The 18,631-nt window shown below is 32.5% G+C and overlaps 3 protein-coding genes across 7 annotated transcripts; 2 read left to right on the forward strand and 1 right to left on the reverse strand.

Moving 5' to 3' along the window:
* Positions 1-105: 105 nt before the first annotated feature.
* On the forward strand, positions 106-5,228 carry LOC145933453 (retinol dehydrogenase 14-like). 3 transcript variants are annotated; one of them, XM_083033173.1, is made up of 5 exons: positions 106-255; positions 1,847-2,116; positions 2,975-3,214; positions 3,675-4,057; positions 4,706-5,228. In XM_083033173.1, exons 2-5 carry the CDS (start codon positions 1,852-1,854, stop codon positions 4,748-4,750), a joined length of 933 nt encoding a protein of 310 aa, XP_082889299.1. In that variant the 5' UTR covers positions 106-255; positions 1,847-1,851; the 3' UTR covers positions 4,751-5,228. The 3 variants fall into 3 exon arrangements, with proteins under 3 accessions (XP_082889299.1, XP_082889283.1, XP_082889289.1); XM_083033157.1 differs by lacking the exon at positions 4,706-5,228 and adding an exon at positions 4,131-4,467 and having other exon boundaries at positions 108-255; XM_083033163.1 differs by lacking the exon at positions 4,706-5,228 and adding an exon at positions 4,131-4,467 and having other exon boundaries at positions 124-251.
* Positions 5,229-5,444: 216 nt separating this feature from the next.
* On the forward strand, positions 5,445-16,402 carry LOC145933439 (retinol dehydrogenase 14-like). Of its 3 annotated transcripts, none has more exons than XM_083033128.1 (5): positions 5,445-5,990; positions 7,580-7,849; positions 9,527-9,766; positions 14,026-14,417; positions 14,491-16,402. In XM_083033128.1, exons 2-5 carry the CDS (start codon positions 7,585-7,587, stop codon positions 14,593-14,595), a joined length of 1,002 nt encoding a protein of 333 aa, XP_082889254.1. In that variant the 5' UTR covers positions 5,445-5,990; positions 7,580-7,584; the 3' UTR covers positions 14,596-16,402. The 3 variants fall into 3 exon arrangements, with proteins under 3 accessions (XP_082889254.1, XP_082889264.1, XP_082889273.1); XM_083033138.1 differs by having other exon boundaries at positions 5,445-5,986; XM_083033147.1 differs by having other exon boundaries at positions 5,445-5,964.
* Positions 15,117-18,216, reverse strand: LOC145933433 (esterase FE4). The gene is made up of 8 exons (XM_083033114.1): positions 17,821-18,216; positions 17,439-17,567; positions 17,193-17,352; positions 16,640-17,013; positions 16,231-16,402; positions 15,939-16,132; positions 15,612-15,756; positions 15,117-15,470 (listed from the first exon to the last, which is right to left on the reverse strand). Exons 1-8 carry the CDS (start codon positions 18,022-18,024, stop codon positions 15,175-15,177), a joined length of 1,674 nt encoding a protein of 557 aa, XP_082889240.1. The 5' UTR covers positions 18,025-18,216; the 3' UTR covers positions 15,117-15,174.
* Between the last annotated feature and the right edge of the window lie 415 nt (positions 18,217-18,631).

An 18,631-nucleotide genomic window follows, 5' to 3' on the forward strand; every position in this document is an offset into this window, starting at 1 on the left:
TTTAAGGAGACAAAAATTACTGATGACTTTTTTATTGGATATAGAGATGCTAAGATAAAACTATATAAAATTAGATATTAAAATGCATCAAGGCCATTTTCTGATCATCATTCTTCATCGCGAAAAGTGGGGGTACAGTTGTCTGCTCACTCTCACCTGGAAGACTCTGAAAGGAGGACCAGCATCAGTAGTGCATCGGCAAGCGGATTGTAACGGCACGCGAGAGCTGGTAATGAGGACTCTATAATACTGTATGTGAGTAAGCAAGTCTATAAAATCAATTATTGTAACTTTCTAATTTATATCCTTGCATCTATTATCAAATTTATAAGAAATTTTTATTGTCAAAATTTAAAAAGATATAGATACAATTTCGTTAATGACTGAATATATTTTTAATCGCAACAATAAAAACTATTATTAAAATTGCATCTGCAATACGATCGATTTTAATTATGATATTTAAAAAAAGTATCATAAAAAGTATCAAAAGCATCGGAAATTATATATATATATATGTATATAAATAATATACATAGGTGTACGATATACATGCATAGCAAAAAAACTTCCTACTGTAGGTCGATTTATAGATTGTAAGTAGTAATGTAGTTTGCAACAAAACTATAGATAGATGCGGATCTGAAAGAGAAACACTGATGCGATTATTAAGTTGGGGAACAGAGGGTACAAGGTGGGAGAAAAATTCCGCGAGAGAGGAGCCAGACTGGTTCAAATAATTTAGAGACTGCTTTTAGGCTTAAGTTCAGCAAGGTCGTGTTTGATCGTATCAGTTTTATAGCTCTGTAATATAATAAGATTATTATATTTTCAATTTTTTTACTTAATATTTATCAACTAATAAGTCTTAATGGAAAACACGTGCCATAGAAAACCGGTTCAGTACATCAATGTTGAAATTACACTAAACTGTTTATCAACCTAGAATTAGTTTTTTTCGCGAATTTTATTTTACACAGTAATTAGAGACTATTAGTCATCGCTTATTACAATGTGTTTTTTTTTTTCGAAGCTTAATTACATTGTTTGGATTTCACATGTTTCCATTTGTATAATATAATTAAATAATATTACCTAAAATTATTTTATGTATTATATGATTTTGCTTTAAATTCTTGAAATTTATAGACTATAATGAAAAAAACATTACGTAAGAGGATCAATTGTTCTTGATAAAATGATATATATTTATCATGAGAAATCGGTTTTAATATCATGCATACATTGCATATTTTTGCGCGTTTTAAGTACAATTGTTTCGATTCGTTTTACCTTTTTAACAAAGTTTTCGGAAGAACCATACTGTAAAGAACAAGTTCAATATCTCTTTAACAAACGGTATGCATGGTCAATGACCTTCGTACACGCTTCAGTCGTCAGAGAATCCGGACATACTTTCGAGCTCTCTTGGCTGCAAAAATTGTGAAGATGCGTCTTCTTGAAGAAAAGAGAATCTATATATTCAAGAAGCGCACCTTCAGATTTTTTCTAAATAAATGAGGCTTATCAAAGTATTACAAAAGTTAACATAAGTTTAATATATATATATATATATTTTAATTGTTATTTAACCGTTATTTTAATTGTCATTTAATTTAATTGTAATTATAAATAATTGATTAATTGTTTTGTTGATCGTGTCATCGTTTTAGAAGTGTATATTTTTCTTTTTATAATTATTATTTTCCTTTTTTCTTTTTCTTTTTCTTTTTATTTAATTGAAAAAATATATACTCTTAAGTAATATTATATGTGATGTTCTAGAGAATAAAAATTCACATCAAATTTCAATATATCACATATGCTCTTATTTAATTTTGTTTAGGTAATATGATAAACATCCACTGTACGACGTTGCTTTATTTGGCTGCGGCGATTGTGCTCGGCGGTGCAATTTTGCTTTTGGTGGGCCTTCGTCTTTACCTTACCTACACTTTGGGCGTTTGTAAAAGCAAAAGTAGAATGAACGGAAAGACGGTGATAATCACTGGATGCACTTCCGGTATCGGCAAGGAGACAGCAAGGGATCTCGCAAAGAGAGGAGCTAAAGTGATTATGGCTTGCAGAAACACGGATACCGCTAATCGACTGAAAGGTTTTGCTACTATAATGGATTATTATTGACGCACAACTAAATTACATTTTATTTGATTTAATGATTTGATTATATACATCCTGTTGCGAATAAATCGATTTAGGACTTGGTTCACATGCACATTATAACATATAATTATAAACAATGAGATCACTTATAATTGCAAATGTTATATTATTGTCATTAAATAAGACATTGCTATATATGACTATTTATACATTTTTTATGCTGATTCTTCGAATCATGCACATCCTCGATCGCTAATGCATCTCATGATGACATATATATATATATATATATATATATATATATATATATATACACCTTATTTATATGGATATAATAGTTATATAAATCAAATTATTTCCACAAGTAATAATTAATTAAAATACAAAGTTTTATATATATATATACATATTTTTTTTTTTTTTTTTTAATAGATTTATTTATTTGAACAATTTTGCAATCTCTCTATTCTAAAGCATAACTTCGTTCATTTTCGATTGTTTTTTTAATTTCAAATATTGAAAGTGTTTGATACACTAGCGAATCCTGGGGGGGGGGGGGGGGTTAAAACCCCCTCCTTGGAAATTAAAAGAAACAGTTTTGCTGAATTTGTTTAAAAAATATAAGTAAAGAAAAACAAACATTAAAGAGCTATCGACGTCGTTGATCTTGGAATAAATAAATCTAATCATGAGAAACCAAAAATATTAAATAAAATAATTTTGTAAAACCACCCATTATCGACGTCAGAATCCGCTAGTGGTTTGATATATAAAATAATGTGTTCTACATTTTTCGCGAAGACATTTTTTATTTATTTTTCTCTAATATAAAAATATTTTTTATATGCAGACGAATTTGTGAAAGAAACGAACAACAACAATATCGCAGTCCGAAAATTGGATTTGTCATCGTTGCAATCGATCAGAGAGTTTGCGCGACAAATAAATCAAGAGGAAAGCAGATTGGATGTGTTGATTCATAATGCTGGGACTGCAGAGACTTTCAGGAAAAAAGTCACGGAAGATGGATTGGAAATGACTATGGCTACCAATTACTTTGGTCCCTTTTTGCTGACGCATCTTTTAATCGGTAAGAAATTATAATGTGCAAAGCTGTATGCTAACTAATTTACTTGTTGCAACATGCGACAAAAATATGAGTGGAACAAAGATGGATTATCTCATCATCCAGTCAGTTGTTGTTGGCAGAATTAATTTAGATAAATGAATGTTCGGAATAGCAAAATATTAAATAGGAGAACAAGAGAGTTTTAAATGGTGTGTGATTTTTAAATTTAAATCTCGAAATTATATTTAATTTGATTTAAACTTTTTATATAAGTTTATGTATGTATATGCATATATCACTCTTAACAAATGGATGACGTGTAGAAGATGATTATGCGAAATACTAATTGCACATCACTGTTATTAAGTTTTTTCTATGCTTATAAAATTTTTATAAATAACAAAAAATTATATATGGTTGTATCTCAGTTAGAGTACAATTAATGAGGATGCGAATAAGAAAATCTCGTCTGCATTTACAGGCTTATTAAAACGATCGAAACCGAGCCGTATCGTAGTAGTTGCGTCAGAACTCTATCGACTCGCATGTTTAAATCTCAACAACATCAATCCTACATCGACCTTGCCTGCATATCTGTATTATGTATCAAAGTACGCGGATATAGTCTTTACGTTGGAACTGGCACAACGATTGGAAGGCTCAGGAGTGACCGCAAATTGCCTGCATCCCGGAATGATCGACAGCGGAATCTGGCGAAACGTGCCCGCTCCGTTATCCTGGTTTTTGCACCTAATCACCAAGACTTTCTTCAAGACGCCCGTGCAAGGCGCGCAAACGACTATTCATCTTGCGGTTTCCGACGAGCTTAATGGGATCTCGGGAAAATATTTCATGGATTGTGCTGTAAGAATCATTTTTTAATTTTTTTTGAAATTTAATTTATATTTTTTTATCTTAATTATACCGCATACTTTAGGAACATAGCCTATCGAATGCTGTAAAAGATCCTGCTAAGGGCAAGAAATTATGGGAATTAAGCGAGCCTCTGGTGAAGTTGGAACCATCAGATCCGAAGATCTAAACATATTTTCTTTTATGAATCTTTTTAAAACTTTTGTTTTTTTTTTGTTATACATGTGATGGCATTTTTTACAATTAACATTTAATTATAATTTTATAACTTATCGTTAATAGAGTATCAAGGTTTTATCTTTTATATTAAAAAAATAATTTAGCAGGTCTTGTAGTATTTGAAGAGATATCTTTTATTAAAAAAAAGACATTTTTTTATTAAACATGATATTTATATATAATTGTTTGTATTTGCTCGAATAATCAGTGAAATAAATCCGTCGAAATTTGCGCGTCTCAAACAAGGATTTCTCTTCGTTTTCAGTTGGATTATTTGTCTTTTTTGTATATGGAAAATATTTAACTATTGCAAACTTCCTCGTTTCGGCAGATACGAACGTGAGATATTTAAATGAGATAATTTGCATTTTTCAATTTTATATGTGTAAAATTGATAAGTTTTTATTTCAATTTTTATAGGCAACGCGCTTGTGGACGTCGCAACAGAGCAAATTAAGGACGTAAATGATGAAACCGTGCATCGTGCAATCTATACGGCTGAAGCAAGAGCTACGCGAAAAGGAGGAAATAATTTGCACTTTGAACCATAAAATTGCGTATCTAGAGAGTTCGATGAAACTGAAGGATCTACGTATCTCCAGTTTAACTACGCAAATCTTGCAAAACGCTGTCGAGATGGATCAATCGACGAGCGATGATACTCGTGTTAAATTACGTTCGCGATTACATTAATTTTCATGAAACCAAAACAAATTAGAAATTCGTAGCAATTGCATGAAAAATTGCATTATTATATATCGCATGTAGTAGCAATACTTTCCTCTCTCTTTCTTTCTCTTGCATTTGCATCGTAATTAACAAATTAAATTAAAATATGTCAAAATTAAATATCAAATTGCACTGAGTTTTACGCGCACTTTAATTTGTCAAATAGTAAATTTCTAGATAAATATATAAACGGTCTTAACGAAACATTCTTAATTATTCAAAACAATTAATCGAAACGTTATGTAACTGTTTCGAATCTTATTTTAATGGAGCAGAAGTTTATTGCTCGTCTTTCGTCACGTGTCAAATCGTCGTTTTATTCTATTTTTTTTTGCAATTTATATAATAAATATATAATAAATATTATATAATAAATATAAATTTATTATATAATATAAATTTCACATTTTATGATATAAATTTTTATAATATAAATTTTATTTTATATATTTTATTTCATTTATTTATAATATAAATTTCAATCGAGAAAAGATTTCATAATGCAAGCGTACACTATATACAGTTTAAACGCTTTATATATTTTTATATTATACTCTATATTACTCTTTTTATACTCTATACTACTTTTTATTATTACGCTCTATACTATAATGTCAACTGTTTAAACACTTTACTTTATTCTTCGTATCATGTATTGTTTTGTCTTTCCTTATTCAAAAATTGCGACGTATTAATAGCATTTATAGGTATTTCAAACTTTGTTATTTTTAAGGAGACAAAAATTACTGATGACCTTTTTATTGGATATAGAGATGCTAAGATAAAACTATATAAAATTAGATATTAAAATGCATCAAGGCCATTTTCTGATCATCATTCTTCATCGCGAAAAGTGGGGGTACAGTTGTCTGCTCACTATCACCTGGAAGACTCTGAAAGGAGGACCAGCATCAGTAGTGCAAGCGGATTGTAACGGCACGCGAGAGCTGGTAATGAGGACTCTATAATACTGTATGTGAGTAAGCAAGTCTATAAAATCAATTATTGTAACTTTCTAATTTATATCCTTGCATCTATTATCAAATTTATAAGAAATTTTTATTGTCAAAATTTAAAAAGATATAGATACAATTTCGTTAATGACTGAATATATTTTTAATCGCAACAATAAAAACTATCATTAAAATCGCATCTGCAATACGATCGATTTTAATTATGATATTTAAAAAAAGTATCAAAAGCATCGGAAATTATATATATATATATGTATATAAATAATATACATAGGTGTACGATATACATGCATAGCAAAAAAACTTCCTACTGTAGGTCGATTTATAGATTGTAAGTAGTAATGTAGTTTGCAACAAAACTATAGATAGATGCGGATCTGAAAGAGAAACACTGATGCGATTATTAAGTTGGGGAACAGAGGGTACAAGGTGGGAGAAAAATTCCGCGAGAGAGGAGCCAGACTGGTTCAAATAATTTAGAGACTGCTTTTAGGCTTAAGTTCAGCAAGGTAGTGTTTGATCGTATCAGTTTTATAGCTCTGTAATATAATAAGATTATTATATTTTCAATTTTTTTACTTAATATTTATCAACTAATAAGTCTTAATGGAAAACACGTGCCATAGAAAACCGGTTCAGTACATCAATGTTGAAATTACACTAAACTGTTTATCAACCTAGAATTAGTTTTTTTCGCGAATTTTATTTTACACAGTAATTAGAGACTATTAGTCATCGCTTATTACAATGTGTTTTTTTTTTCGAAGCTTAATTACATTGTTTGGATTTCACATGTTTCCATTTGTATCATAATATAATTAAATAATATTACCTAAAATTATTTTATGTATTATATGATTTTGCTTTAAATTCTTGAAATTTATAGACTATAATGAAAAAAACATTACGTAAGAGGATCAATTGTTCTTGATAAAATGATATATATTTATCATGAAAAATCGGTTTTAATATCATGCATACATTGCATATTTTTGCGCGTTTTAAGTACAATTGTTTCGATTAGTTTTACCTTTTTAACAAAGTTTTCGGAAGAAGCATACTGTAAAGAACAAGTTCAATATCTCTTTAACAAACGGTATGCATGGTCAGTGACCTTCGTACACGCTTCAGTCGTCAGAGAATCCGGACATACTTTCGAGCTCTCTTGGCTGCAAAAATTGTGAAGATGCGTCTTCTTGAAGAAAAGAGAATCTATATATTCAAGAAGCGCACCTTCAGATTTTTTCTAAATAAATGAGGCTTATCAAAGTATTACAAAAGTTAACATAAGTTTAATATATATATATATATATATATATATTTTAATTGTTATTTAACCGTTATTTTAATTGTCATTTAATTTAATTGTAATTATAATTAATTGATTAATTGTTTTGTTGATCGTGTCATCGTTTTAGAAGTGTATATTTTTCTTTTTATAATTATTATTTTCCTTTTTTCTTTTTCTTTTTCTTTTTATTTAATTGAAAAAATATATACTCTTAAGTAATATTATATGTGATGTTCTAGAGAATAAAAATTCACATCAAATTTCAATATATCACATATGCTCTTATTTAATTTTGTTTAGGTAATATGATAAACATCCACTGTACGACGTTGCTTTATTTGGCTGCGGCGATTGTGCTCGGCGGTGCAATTTTGCTTTTGGTGGGCCTTCGTCATTACCTTACCTACACTTTGGGCGTTTGTAAAAGCAAAAGTAGAATGAACGGAAAGACGGTGATAATCACTGGATGCACTTCCGGTATCGGCAAGGAGACAGCAAGGGATCTCGCAAAGAGAGGAGCTAAAGTGATTATGGCTTGCAGAAACACGGATACCGCTAATCGACTGAAAGGTTTTGCTACTATAATGGATTATTATTGACGCACAACTAAATTACATTTTACTTGATTTAATGATTTGATTATATACATCCTGTTGCGAATAAATCGATCTAGGACTTGGTTCACATGCACATTATAACATATAATTATAAACAATGAGATCACTTATAATTGCAAATGTTATATTATTGTCATTAAATAAGACATTGCTATATATGACTATTTATACATTTGTTATGCTGATTCTTCGAATCATGCACATCCTCGATCGCTAATGCATCTCATGATGACATATATATATATATATATATATATATATATATAGGTATATATATATATATATATATATACCTTATTTATATGGATATAATAGTTATATAAATCAAATTATTTCCACAAGTAATAATTAATTAAAATACAAAGTTTTATATATATATATATACATATTTTTTTTTTTTTTTTAATAGATTTATTTATTTGAACAATTTGGCAATCTCTCTATTCTAAAGCATAACTTCGTTCATTTTCGATTGTTTTTTATTTCAAATATTGAAAGTGTTTGATACACTAGCGGATCCTGGGGGGGGGGGGTTAAACCCCCCCCCCTTGGAAATTAAAAGAAACAGTTTTGCTGAATTTGTTTAAAAAATATAAGTAAAGAAAAACAAACATTAAAGAACTATCGACGTCGTTGATCTTGGAATAAATAAATCTAATCATGAGAAACCAAAAATATTAAATAAAATAATTTTGCAAAACCCCCCATTATCGACGTCAGAATCCGCTAGTGGTTTGATATATAAAATAATGTGTTCTACATTTTTCGCGAAGACATTTTTTATTTAACGAGTAAATGAGGCTCTAACGAATCAAATCAATAGTAAAAACCAAGGACAATGAGCCGCAGCAGGATTTTCGTGCCGTGTATTAATATTTATTAATTAACAGTAAGACTTTTCGGTCTATTTTAGACCATCTTCAGTGTACAAGTCTCTCTAGTTTACATTAATCGTAACATAATTGAATTTAAACGGGAATTATTTTAAAACTGTATGTCGCAGGTATAAAAAACATATATAAGGCATTAGAATGCGTCGAAAAACATCAAATGTTAACTGTTCTTTATGTTCCATTGTCTCGACACTAAAACTGCATGGGTCGCGAGCATGCTGAGTTGAGTACGCACATTCTCGAGTCGTGACCATGACGTGTGTTGAACTATACTAACACAAAACAAATCATTTTGTTTTGTGTTAGTATAGTTCAACACACGTCATGGTCACGACCACACAACAGCAAATCATATAAAGAATTTTGATTTCTCGAGAATGTGCGTACTCAACTCAGCATGCTCGCGACCCATGCAGTTTTAGTGTCGAGACAATGGAACATAAAGAACAGCTAACATTTGATGTTTTTCGACGCATTCTAATGCCTTATATATGTTTTTTATACCTGCGACATACAGTTTTAAAATAATTCCCGTTTAAATTCAATTATGTTACGATTAATGTAAACTAGAGAGACTTGTACACTGAAGATGGTCTAAAATAGACCGAAACGTCTTACTGTTAATTAATAAATATTAATACACGGCACGAAAATCCTGCTGCGGCTCATTGCCCTTGGTTTTTACTATTGATTTTTTATTTATTTTTCTCTAATATAAAAATATTTTTTATATGCAGACGAATTTGTGAAAGAAACGAACAACAACAATATCGCAGTCCGAAAATTGGATTTGTCATCGTTGCAATCGATCAGAGAGTTTGCGCGACAAATAAATCAAGAGGAAAGCAGATTGGATGTGTTGATTCATAATGCTGGGACTGGAGAGACTTTCACGAAAAAAGTCACGGAAGATGGATTGGAAATGACTATGGCTACCAATTACTTTGGTCCCTTTTTGCTGACGCATCTTTTAATCGGTAAGAAATTATAATGTGCAAAGCTGTATGCTAACTAATTTACTTGTTGCAACATGCGACAAAAATATGAGTGGAACAAAGATGGATTATCTCATCATCCAGTCAGTTGTTGTTGGCAGAATTAATTTAGATAAATGAATGTTCGGAATAGCACAATATTAAATAGGAGAACAAGAGAGTTTTAAATGGTGTGTGATTTTTAAATTTAAATCTCGAAATTACATTTAATTTGATTTAAACTTTTTATATAAGTTTATGTATGTATATGCATATATCATTCTTAACAAATGGATGACGTGTAGAAGATGATTATGCGAAATACTAATTGCACATCACTGTTATTAAGTTTTTTCTATGCTTATATATATAATCTTTATTCACTTCAACTTACAATCAAGAAGCGGCACTTGGTTTACAATCATTTCTTATCCTCATTCATACCGCGCTTACTCCTTCCCTCATCATCTTACCCTCTAGTGTTACTGACTAACCTTTCTACAACTAACCCTCCTACTATCCTATATTTTATATTATTATTTTTATTATTATTTTAAACACAGCCTATATCCCAGTCTTATTTCCTTCTTTCTCTCCATTCTTTTTCTTTATTTCCTCTATTTTCTTTGCTTTTTCTTTCCAAAGTTTCCACAATATTTCACCTTTTTCCTCATCTAAATCATCATTCCTTATTCTTTTTAACCTCTTTTCATCACTATTTCCTAATTTATCAAACCACCCTTTTGTTATTTTACATTCTTTAACAAAATGATTCTAGTTATCCCACCCTTGTTCACAGAATACGCATTTCCAATCTTTATCTTCTAACCAATATTTGTTCTGTACCTCCATATTTCCACATCTCATTTTCGCCAAAGCTAAGATACCTTTAACGCTACCACTCTTATCTAAATTTGCTTTTTCTAAATATTTTGGAATTTTCCTTATCGCTACAATCTCTCCATACTCTTTATTATATTTAGCTTCTCTAATTCTTTCATCCTCCATTTGTCTCTGCACATCTCTTTCCCTTTCCAAAATAATCCTTTCAAAATTGTCTTCATCCTCTTTTTTATCTTCTACTGTTAAAATTCCCCACCCATTCCTATTATAGTATTTTTCTCTCTCTTTACTATATTGATCCTCCCACTTATTTTTCTTTTTCTCCTTCCAACATCTCCTTACCCATCTAGATTCCTCCATTTCTTTTATCTTTTCTTCATACCTTCTTGCTCTTAGACCCCATCTTATTTTTAATTTATCAATCCCTAACTCTCTTGTTACAATGTACCTCGGTGTGCAGTAGTCTATTTTAAACAGCCATCTCGCATAGTCTAACATAATTTTTTCTAGCTCTTTTTTCTCTTCCCAACCCCAAATCCCCATAAGCCATCACACTTTCTACTAGATACCTAAACAATATCCATCTCCTATTAATATCCTCTTTACAAATTCTTTCACCTAGTCCCCAGACTTTATTTACCGCTATTCTACCTTTCCTCTTTAAATCTCTAATATGTTCGCTGTACTCTCCATTCTTGTTAAAAGTAAATAATCGGTAACAATTTCCTCTTCTCTACATCTTCTTCCAACCTTCTTCTTAAGACTTCTGCATAAATTTTATAAGCTGTACATAGTAAGGATATACCTCTGTAATTCTCAGTCTTCTCGTAGTCCCCTTTCTTGTATATCGGCACCACCACACTTGTGTTCCAATCCTCTGGGATAATTCCACTCTTCCAGACCTTCTTTAAGACATCCGTTATTCCATTTTTTATAGTATGCCCTCCGAATCTCCATGCTTCCATTGGTATTTCATCTATTCCTGACGCTTTTTTCAACTTTAGGCTTTTTACTGCTTTAACTATTTCCTCCTCCTCTAATTCCTTTTCTTCCTCCTCATGCCTTATCTCCTTCCTCCTGCTGCTGTCATTCTTTTCTTCCCTTTCTTCTTTATCCTCATCCTCTTCCCATCCGTCTAGTAATTCCATAAAATGCTTTTTCCAATCTTCTTTACCTATGTTGTTTTCTACCCATGTCTTTTTTCCTCTTTTTTTATTTATATATTTCCACACTTCTGTCTCGTTCCTCAAGGTTCTTAACTCCTCTTCCTCTTCTTTCCTTTTCTTTCTTCTTTTCTCCTCCAGTAGTTTTCTTAACTTTTTCTTTTCCTCTATGTATTCCTCTCTTTCTATCTTTCCTTTTTTCCATTTTTTTAGAGATCTGTGTACCATCCTCTTCCTTTTGGTGCACTCTTTATCCCACCGTCCTTGTATCCTAACTCTTTTTCCTTCATCTTCTTTTCTTCCTTTATTATTGCTTCACTGACTATCTTTTTTAGTCTTTGCCATGTATCCTCTACAGAATGTTCCTCTACTCGTTCTTCTTCCCAACTTACTTTTTCTGTGTTTTCCCTGTACATCTGCCTTGCCTCTTCATCCCATCTTATTACCATTTTTCTTCTTTCTTCACCTTCCTCTTTCTCTGCTGTCTCCTCTTCTCTGTCATCTTTCAGTTCTGTGATCAGGGGCATATGATCCGAGTCCACTCTCTCACCTATCTTAAAGTTTACAATTAGGTCGCTACATGAATCATTTACAATAACATAATCTATAACTGTACTACCTCTAAGTCCAATATATGTAAACTCACCTTCCTCGTCACCTCTTTTTGTCCCATTTAAAATATATCCCCCTATCTCCTCTATTAGGTTTAACATTTTCCTACTTGTCATTCCTACTTTCTTATCTTTACTACTCCTACCTCCTTCTCCTACCTCTGACCCTTGCCCTCCGCATTCCCCTATTCTTATGTTAAAATCTCCCCCCATTATTATATTCTTATCTTTCCCTTCCTCTGTTATAATTTTCTTTATTGCCTTTTCTATTTTCTCCCAGTCACCTGAATTATAAATTGACACCACAATAAACTCCTTCCCCTTTTTATCACTCAAAATCCTAGATATTACAATTCCTTCCTCTATTTCTTTCCCAATTACACTCTCTTTTTCTCCCCAATCTATTTTTTTACCTATAATCATACCTCCTTTAGCTCTACCTTTTTTACTTTCTTCGCAAAACTGCACTTCCATTCATGCGTACCAGGTAATATATTCTTAATTCTATTTCAATCTTTCTCCTCTACCCATGCTTCACATAGACTTATAAAATCAAAACCTTCTATAAATTTCCAGCATTCTCTATCTTTATTTAAACCTGCTATGTTCCAAAATAACATTTTCCTTCTACCTTTCATTTCCTTCTTCCTACTGTACTTCCCATGTTCCCCTTCTTGACCTATACAAAATCCCTCCTAGCCTCCTCCTTTTCCTTATTCCTCTCCTCATCCTCCTTTTTTTTCCTCTTTACTTCCATTTCTTTTTCTAATTCCTCCCATTTTCTCCAAATACCTCCTATTTTTACTCTCGCATAATCTACTTTTACCTCCTTTCCTCTCTCTCTCTCTTCCTTTGCCCATTTATGAATTTTCTCCTGCGTCTTTCTTTCATTCCAAGTTAAGTCGTTTGCTATAAATATCCTGCCCCCTCTTAATTTATTTTTGTTTTCCATTACCTTTTTCTTCATCTGCCAATCTTTTAATTTTGCCACTAATACTCTACCACTTTTCCTACAGCTTATTATTTCTACTTCAATATCCATTTTTTCTTTTATAAACTCTTTTATCCATTTTCTTAAATCTTTCTCCTCTGTCTCCGCACCTTTTATAACAATATTATCTCTCCTTTCTTCTTTCTCTTTATCCATTACTATTTTCCTTAATTTATCTATTTCTCTATCGTTTAGCCCTTCGCTATCAATTGTAATACCACTTTTAACTGACATGCTATCATAACTCTTGTAACTTTTATAACTTTTGTAACTTTTACCCTCGCTTACTCTACTTCTAACTTCGCTGTCCTCCTCATTCTCCACCTCTTCTTTTTCTCTCCACCTATCTTCCATCACTTTCCTTCTCTTTTCCACTTCTTTTTGTTGTTCTATGTATTCTTCGAGTTTAATTATCTTTTCCTCTAAATTCCTAAATTTTTCCTCCCATGCTTTTCTTAGAATTTCAATTTCCTTCCTAATTTCTAGCCTAGCCTGATTCAACCACTCCATCCTTAACTTTTCCTTCATCCTGATCCTCCTGTTTTTCTATGCTTATAAAGTTTTTATAAATAACAAAAAATTATATATGGTTGTATTTCAGTTAGACTACAATTAATGAGGATGCGAATAAGAAAATCTCGTCTGCATTTACAGGCTTATTAAAACGATCGAAACCGAGCCGTATCGTAGTAGTTGCGTCAGAACTCTATCGACTCGCATGTTTAAATCTCAACAACATCAATCCTACATCGACCTTGCCTCTATATCTGTATTATGTATCAAAGTACGCGGATATAGTCTTTACGTTGGAACTGGCACAACGATTGGAAGGCTCAGGAGTGACCGCAAATTGCCTGCATCCCGGAATGATCGACAGCGGAATCTGGCGAAACGTGCTCCTGATATCCGCTCCGTTATCCTGGTTTTTGCACCTAATCATCAAGACTTTCTCCAAGACGTCCGTGCAAGGCGCGCAGACGACTATTCATCTTGCGGTTTCCGACGAGCTTAATGGGATCTCGGGAAAATATTTCATGGATTGTGCTGTAAGAATCATTTTTTAATTTTTTTTGAAATTTAATTTATATTTTTTTATTTTAATTATACCGCATACTTTAGGAACATAGCCTATCGAATGCTGTAAAAGATCCTGCTAAGGGCAAGAAATTATGGGAATTAAGCGAGCCTCTGGTGAAGTTGGAACCATCAGATCCGAAGATCTAAACATATTTTCTTTTATGAATTTTTTTAAAACTTTTGTTTTTTTTTGTTATACATGTGATGGCATTTTTTACAATTAACATTTAATTATAATTTTATAACTTATCGTTAATAGAGTATCAAGGTTTTATCTTTTATATTAAAAAAATAATTTAGCAGGTCTTGTAGTATTTGAAGAGATATCTTTTATTAAAAAAAAGACATTTTTTTATTAAACATGATATTTATATATAATTGTTTGTATTTGCTCGAATAATAGGCTCGATATGTACAGTCGTGGACACAGAGGTTGCGACACTTTATATTTATTGAATTTAATGTTTATTTATTATAAATTTTCCACGGCATTTAAATTTATATTACACACTAATATACGCAAATTTGATATCATTATCATTTATCGCGCATAAGCACATGACAATATGCAGATTCGCATCCTGAATTTTACTACATATTTATAAACTTATTAAAAAAAAGTGTCGCAACCTCTGTGTCCACGACTGTACATTTTTTGCTTAACAAGCTTGACTTGATCATATTTATTACAGCTTATAGTATCGATTTTAGATATTAAATCAATTACTATTTTGAATTCAAAGGAAACAGGCTTTCCCATTTTTGCATTCTATCGGGATAAAGTCCTGTCTTCATTCTTGGTGTCTCGGAAATTTCTAAGTAGTTGTCAGTTTCTAATAAGTATGGTTCCCACGTGACGTTGTTCGCCAAAGCCGATGATACTGGTTGCCCAGTTGCAACAAAGTTCGACCACATACTTGTCATAAGTTCCACCGTAGGTATTTCCGGAGCATCGTTTTCGAAGAAGGGAAATTTGAATTTCATAAAGAATAGATATTGCAAATCATCATGGTGCACCACTCCTAAAATGATAAAATAAACAATGGATTAATGTCATAACTTTATTCGAAATTCGGATGAGGATCACAAATCTCATGGTATGCACTATAAAATAATTTTTTAAATAATTAAAAATATAAATAACATAAGAATAAAAGTCATACCGTATGGCGTGGTTTCATTCCACATGACGAAGCTGTATCGTCCTTGATAAGAAGATACGTAAAAGTAGATTGGTTGATCAGTGTTTTCTGCGAACAGTTTTACGGTGCGATGCAAAGGAAATATAACTACACTATCGGCTTTAATCTGCAATAGAATTATACAAGAATCACATATAGTCACGCGATTATCCTCGCCATTGAATCGATACTTTGTAATACATAACTGTTTCCAGTTTGCTAATAATTAATATACTTATTTATTATAATATTTAATATGTATCTACAATGTATATGTATATGGTACTTTTCAGAGCAATTTTTACGAACATGTGCGAGACCGTCATACGTATCTGGGCCGATTAATTGGTTGCCAAAGTAAAATTGATGTAGTTCGTTGCTTATGTATCTGGAACGAGGTGTATCCCGTTCGTACATGAAATTGATGGGTGCGATTTTGTCCCAGTCATTGTTTAAGTCGTCCAAAATCGAGTTGTTTCCTAGTTTACGCTGCTTCTCGACAGCTAAAATCATGTAGAATGTATTAGCGCATTATAATTCCTGTAATTTCAGCAATAATTCTAATTTAGTTAAAAAGTTAAATGAAAAATAGATTTTTTACCAGCGACCACGCCGCCGAACTCATCCTTGGTGACTCCTGCGATCAGCGGAACCTTGTGGAACTTTCCTTTTTTAATAAGATCAATGGGCTGTTCAGGCAAGAATCTCTCCACGCCGTGAACCTCAGGTTCCACTACGGGTGTCCATACCAATATCGGATTACCATACCATTCCTGAAACGTGTCGCGATGTGTTTAACATCTTCTCTTTTTAATCTTAAATTTCTTTTTTATCTAATAGTTTTAAAAACAAAGCAAATCTCAATTGTATTATTTTTCAAAGACTCCCCATCTCTTATGTTCAATATTCTATCTATAGAAAATGTATGTTCTACATATCTATTTATTAATTATTATTTTGTAATTATAATAATTTTTTTTTAATGTATATAATGTTTATCATATACTTACAAAAAATTTGGGAATAGTGTCTGTAAAGTTCTCCACCGGTTTAGAATTCAAGCAGATCAACATAGTGCCCGTGGTATCGGTCGGACAGTTCAATAGCTCTGCTTGCTTCTTCGCCAAGTGTGATTGTTCGGTAGGATACGGTTCTAACATCATTGAACCGCTCATCATGATCGCGCGATGAAATAATCCTTCGGACATCGGCGAAACCATGTGCAACATCACGCTCAATCCACCAACGCTGTAGCCGGATATCGTAACGCTGTCAGGATCGCCGCCGAAGGCGGCTATGTTCCTCTGAATCCATCGAAGCGCCACGACTTGATCTTTCAAGCCCAAATTGCCTGGTGCCTTCGAGTCGCCGGTGCTTAGAAAACCTGACAAGCACAATATTTTTTTCTTTTAAGAAAACGTTTTATTATCTTTGAACCACGAACGATAAAATACTTTGATATAAAGCTGTGTTTGACTTGTATATTTTTCTTCAAGGTTTAAGCAGAATTTATCGCTTGTAATTTAAATTATCTGAGGAGTAATAAAACGCCCGGAGATTCACCTAGAGATGCGAGACGATAATTAACGGTGACGAGGACGATATCTTTGTCCAGCAAGTATTCAGGTCCAAAATTGGAGCTTTGACCTGAGAATACATAAAAACCACCAGGATGAAAGAATACCAGTACGGGTCTCTTTACAGGATCGCTCGCTGATGGTAACTATTGAGATAATTATTTAATTAGTAACTTTATTAACTAATTAGTAACTATTCCTTTCAGCGAGAATACGGATTAGTAAAGCTCACTTTCGTCGTGTAGACATTCACACGAAGACAATCCTCCATTATATTTTCCACGCCTATTGCTGGACAAGCGGGTCCTTCTTTGGTCGCATCAAAGACACTATTATTCCAATCCGCCGCTGGAATAGCAACCTACGAGAAATGGAATTGTAAGGACAAGAATGACATTTATATATATTATGCAAAAGCTTATTTTATTATATAACAAATCTCGTTTTATTTTTTATACAAATATTTTATCGCGCTAAAATTATTACGAAATAATTTTCGTATTGTGGACCAAACTATCAGCTAATTGAATTTTAAAACACATGTACGATAAAACTTTCGCAATAGCTTTAGTTATTATATTTCATTTCTAGTTGCGATAATTTAGTTGCTTTACCTGGAAACGTTGCTGTCCGGTCGGTGGCTCGGCGTATCTCACACCACGAAAGGAATAGATCTTTTTTCCGAGTCTGGAGGTCAAGGTGGAACCGCGAATTCTTCCGATCGGTGCGGTCACCTCATCGTGTTGTTCGCCAACGGGATCGTCGCTGGCGAACACAAGGACGACGCTCAGAAGGGCAACGAATAAACAACGTTTCATGACAGCGAGAGGATAGCAGAGTATTGTTGAGCGTAACACACGAGAGCAGAGGAATCTTACCAGTGAAACTGCGGTTAAGAATGTACGTTAAGCGCGTGCGTTGCACCGGTGAATACTAAAACATTTCAAGGACGATGCGAGGCCTTTTATACTCAGTATAGTCGCACTATACAGTCGCTAGGAGGAAGAAGCGCAATTACCTTTCCGGGAAACTCGAGTGTGTCATACACACATGTGTGTATTTCTCAGACGATCATCAGATGTGTGTAAGGTCACGCGCAGTTTTGTAATTTAAATCTAACGCGTGCATGGGATTTTTTGAACTGAGATAAGGAAACGCGCGCGCGTTAATATTTTATTATTCGGTGACAGGCACAGATGTATCTGACACACGAATCTTACAAAACTGCATTATTTTTAGCATGATCGCGGGTCAGAAATTTTCATTTTTTTCCTCAATACATTTTTAATTGATCTCGCCGAGTAGTGATATATAGGTCATATATTTTTCTTGTTACGAGAGGAAAAAGTGAGACTTGCTATGCAGAAAAGATACCAAGAATATACATAATAAAATATAGTTTCTTTATTGCGGCAACTTTTTTCA

This window comes from Prenolepis imparis, unplaced genomic scaffold (genome assembly GCF_030444845.1).
Source record: "Prenolepis imparis isolate NDT839.2.m4 unplaced genomic scaffold, iyPreImpa1.0 SCAF_1, whole genome shotgun sequence".
Lineage (NCBI taxonomy): Eukaryota > Metazoa > Arthropoda > Insecta > Hymenoptera > Formicidae > Prenolepis > Prenolepis imparis.

What these genes read in the sequence shown, in the direction of transcription:
- LOC145933453 (XM_083033157.1), top strand. Translation starts at nt 1,852, where the DNA reads ATGATAAACATCCACTGTACGACGTTGCTTTATTTGGCTGCGGCGATT. An exon ending in TACCGCTAATCGACTGAAAG is followed by an intron (nt 2,117 to 2,974) that starts GTTTTGCTACTA and finishes TTTTATATGCAG; the next exon opens with ACGAATTTGTGAAAGAAACG. An exon ending in AATATTTCATGGATTGTGCT is followed by an intron (nt 4,058 to 4,130) that starts GTAAGAATCATT and finishes CGCATACTTTAG; the next exon opens with GAACATAGCCTATCGAATGC.
- LOC145933439 (XM_083033128.1), top strand. Translation starts at nt 7,585, where the DNA reads ATGATAAACATCCACTGTACGACGTTGCTTTATTTGGCTGCGGCGATT. An exon ending in TACCGCTAATCGACTGAAAG is followed by an intron (nt 7,850 to 9,526) that starts GTTTTGCTACTA and finishes TTTTATATGCAG; the next exon opens with ACGAATTTGTGAAAGAAACG. An exon ending in GCTGACGCATCTTTTAATCG is followed by an intron (nt 9,767 to 14,025) that starts GTAAGAAATTAT and finishes CTGCATTTACAG; the next exon opens with GCTTATTAAAACGATCGAAA.
- LOC145933433 (XM_083033114.1), bottom strand. Translation starts at nt 18,024, where the DNA reads ATGAAACGTTGTTTATTCGTTGCCCTTCTGAGCGTCGTCCTTGTGTTC. An exon ending in CCGGACAGCAACGTTTCCAG is followed by an intron (nt 17,568 to 17,820) that starts GTAAAGCAACTA and finishes CATTTCTCGTAG; the next exon opens with GTTGCTATTCCAGCGGCGGA. An exon ending in TGAATGTCTACACGACGAAA is followed by an intron (nt 17,353 to 17,438) that starts GTGAGCTTTACT and finishes TTATCTCAATAG; the next exon opens with TTACCATCAGCGAGCGATCC.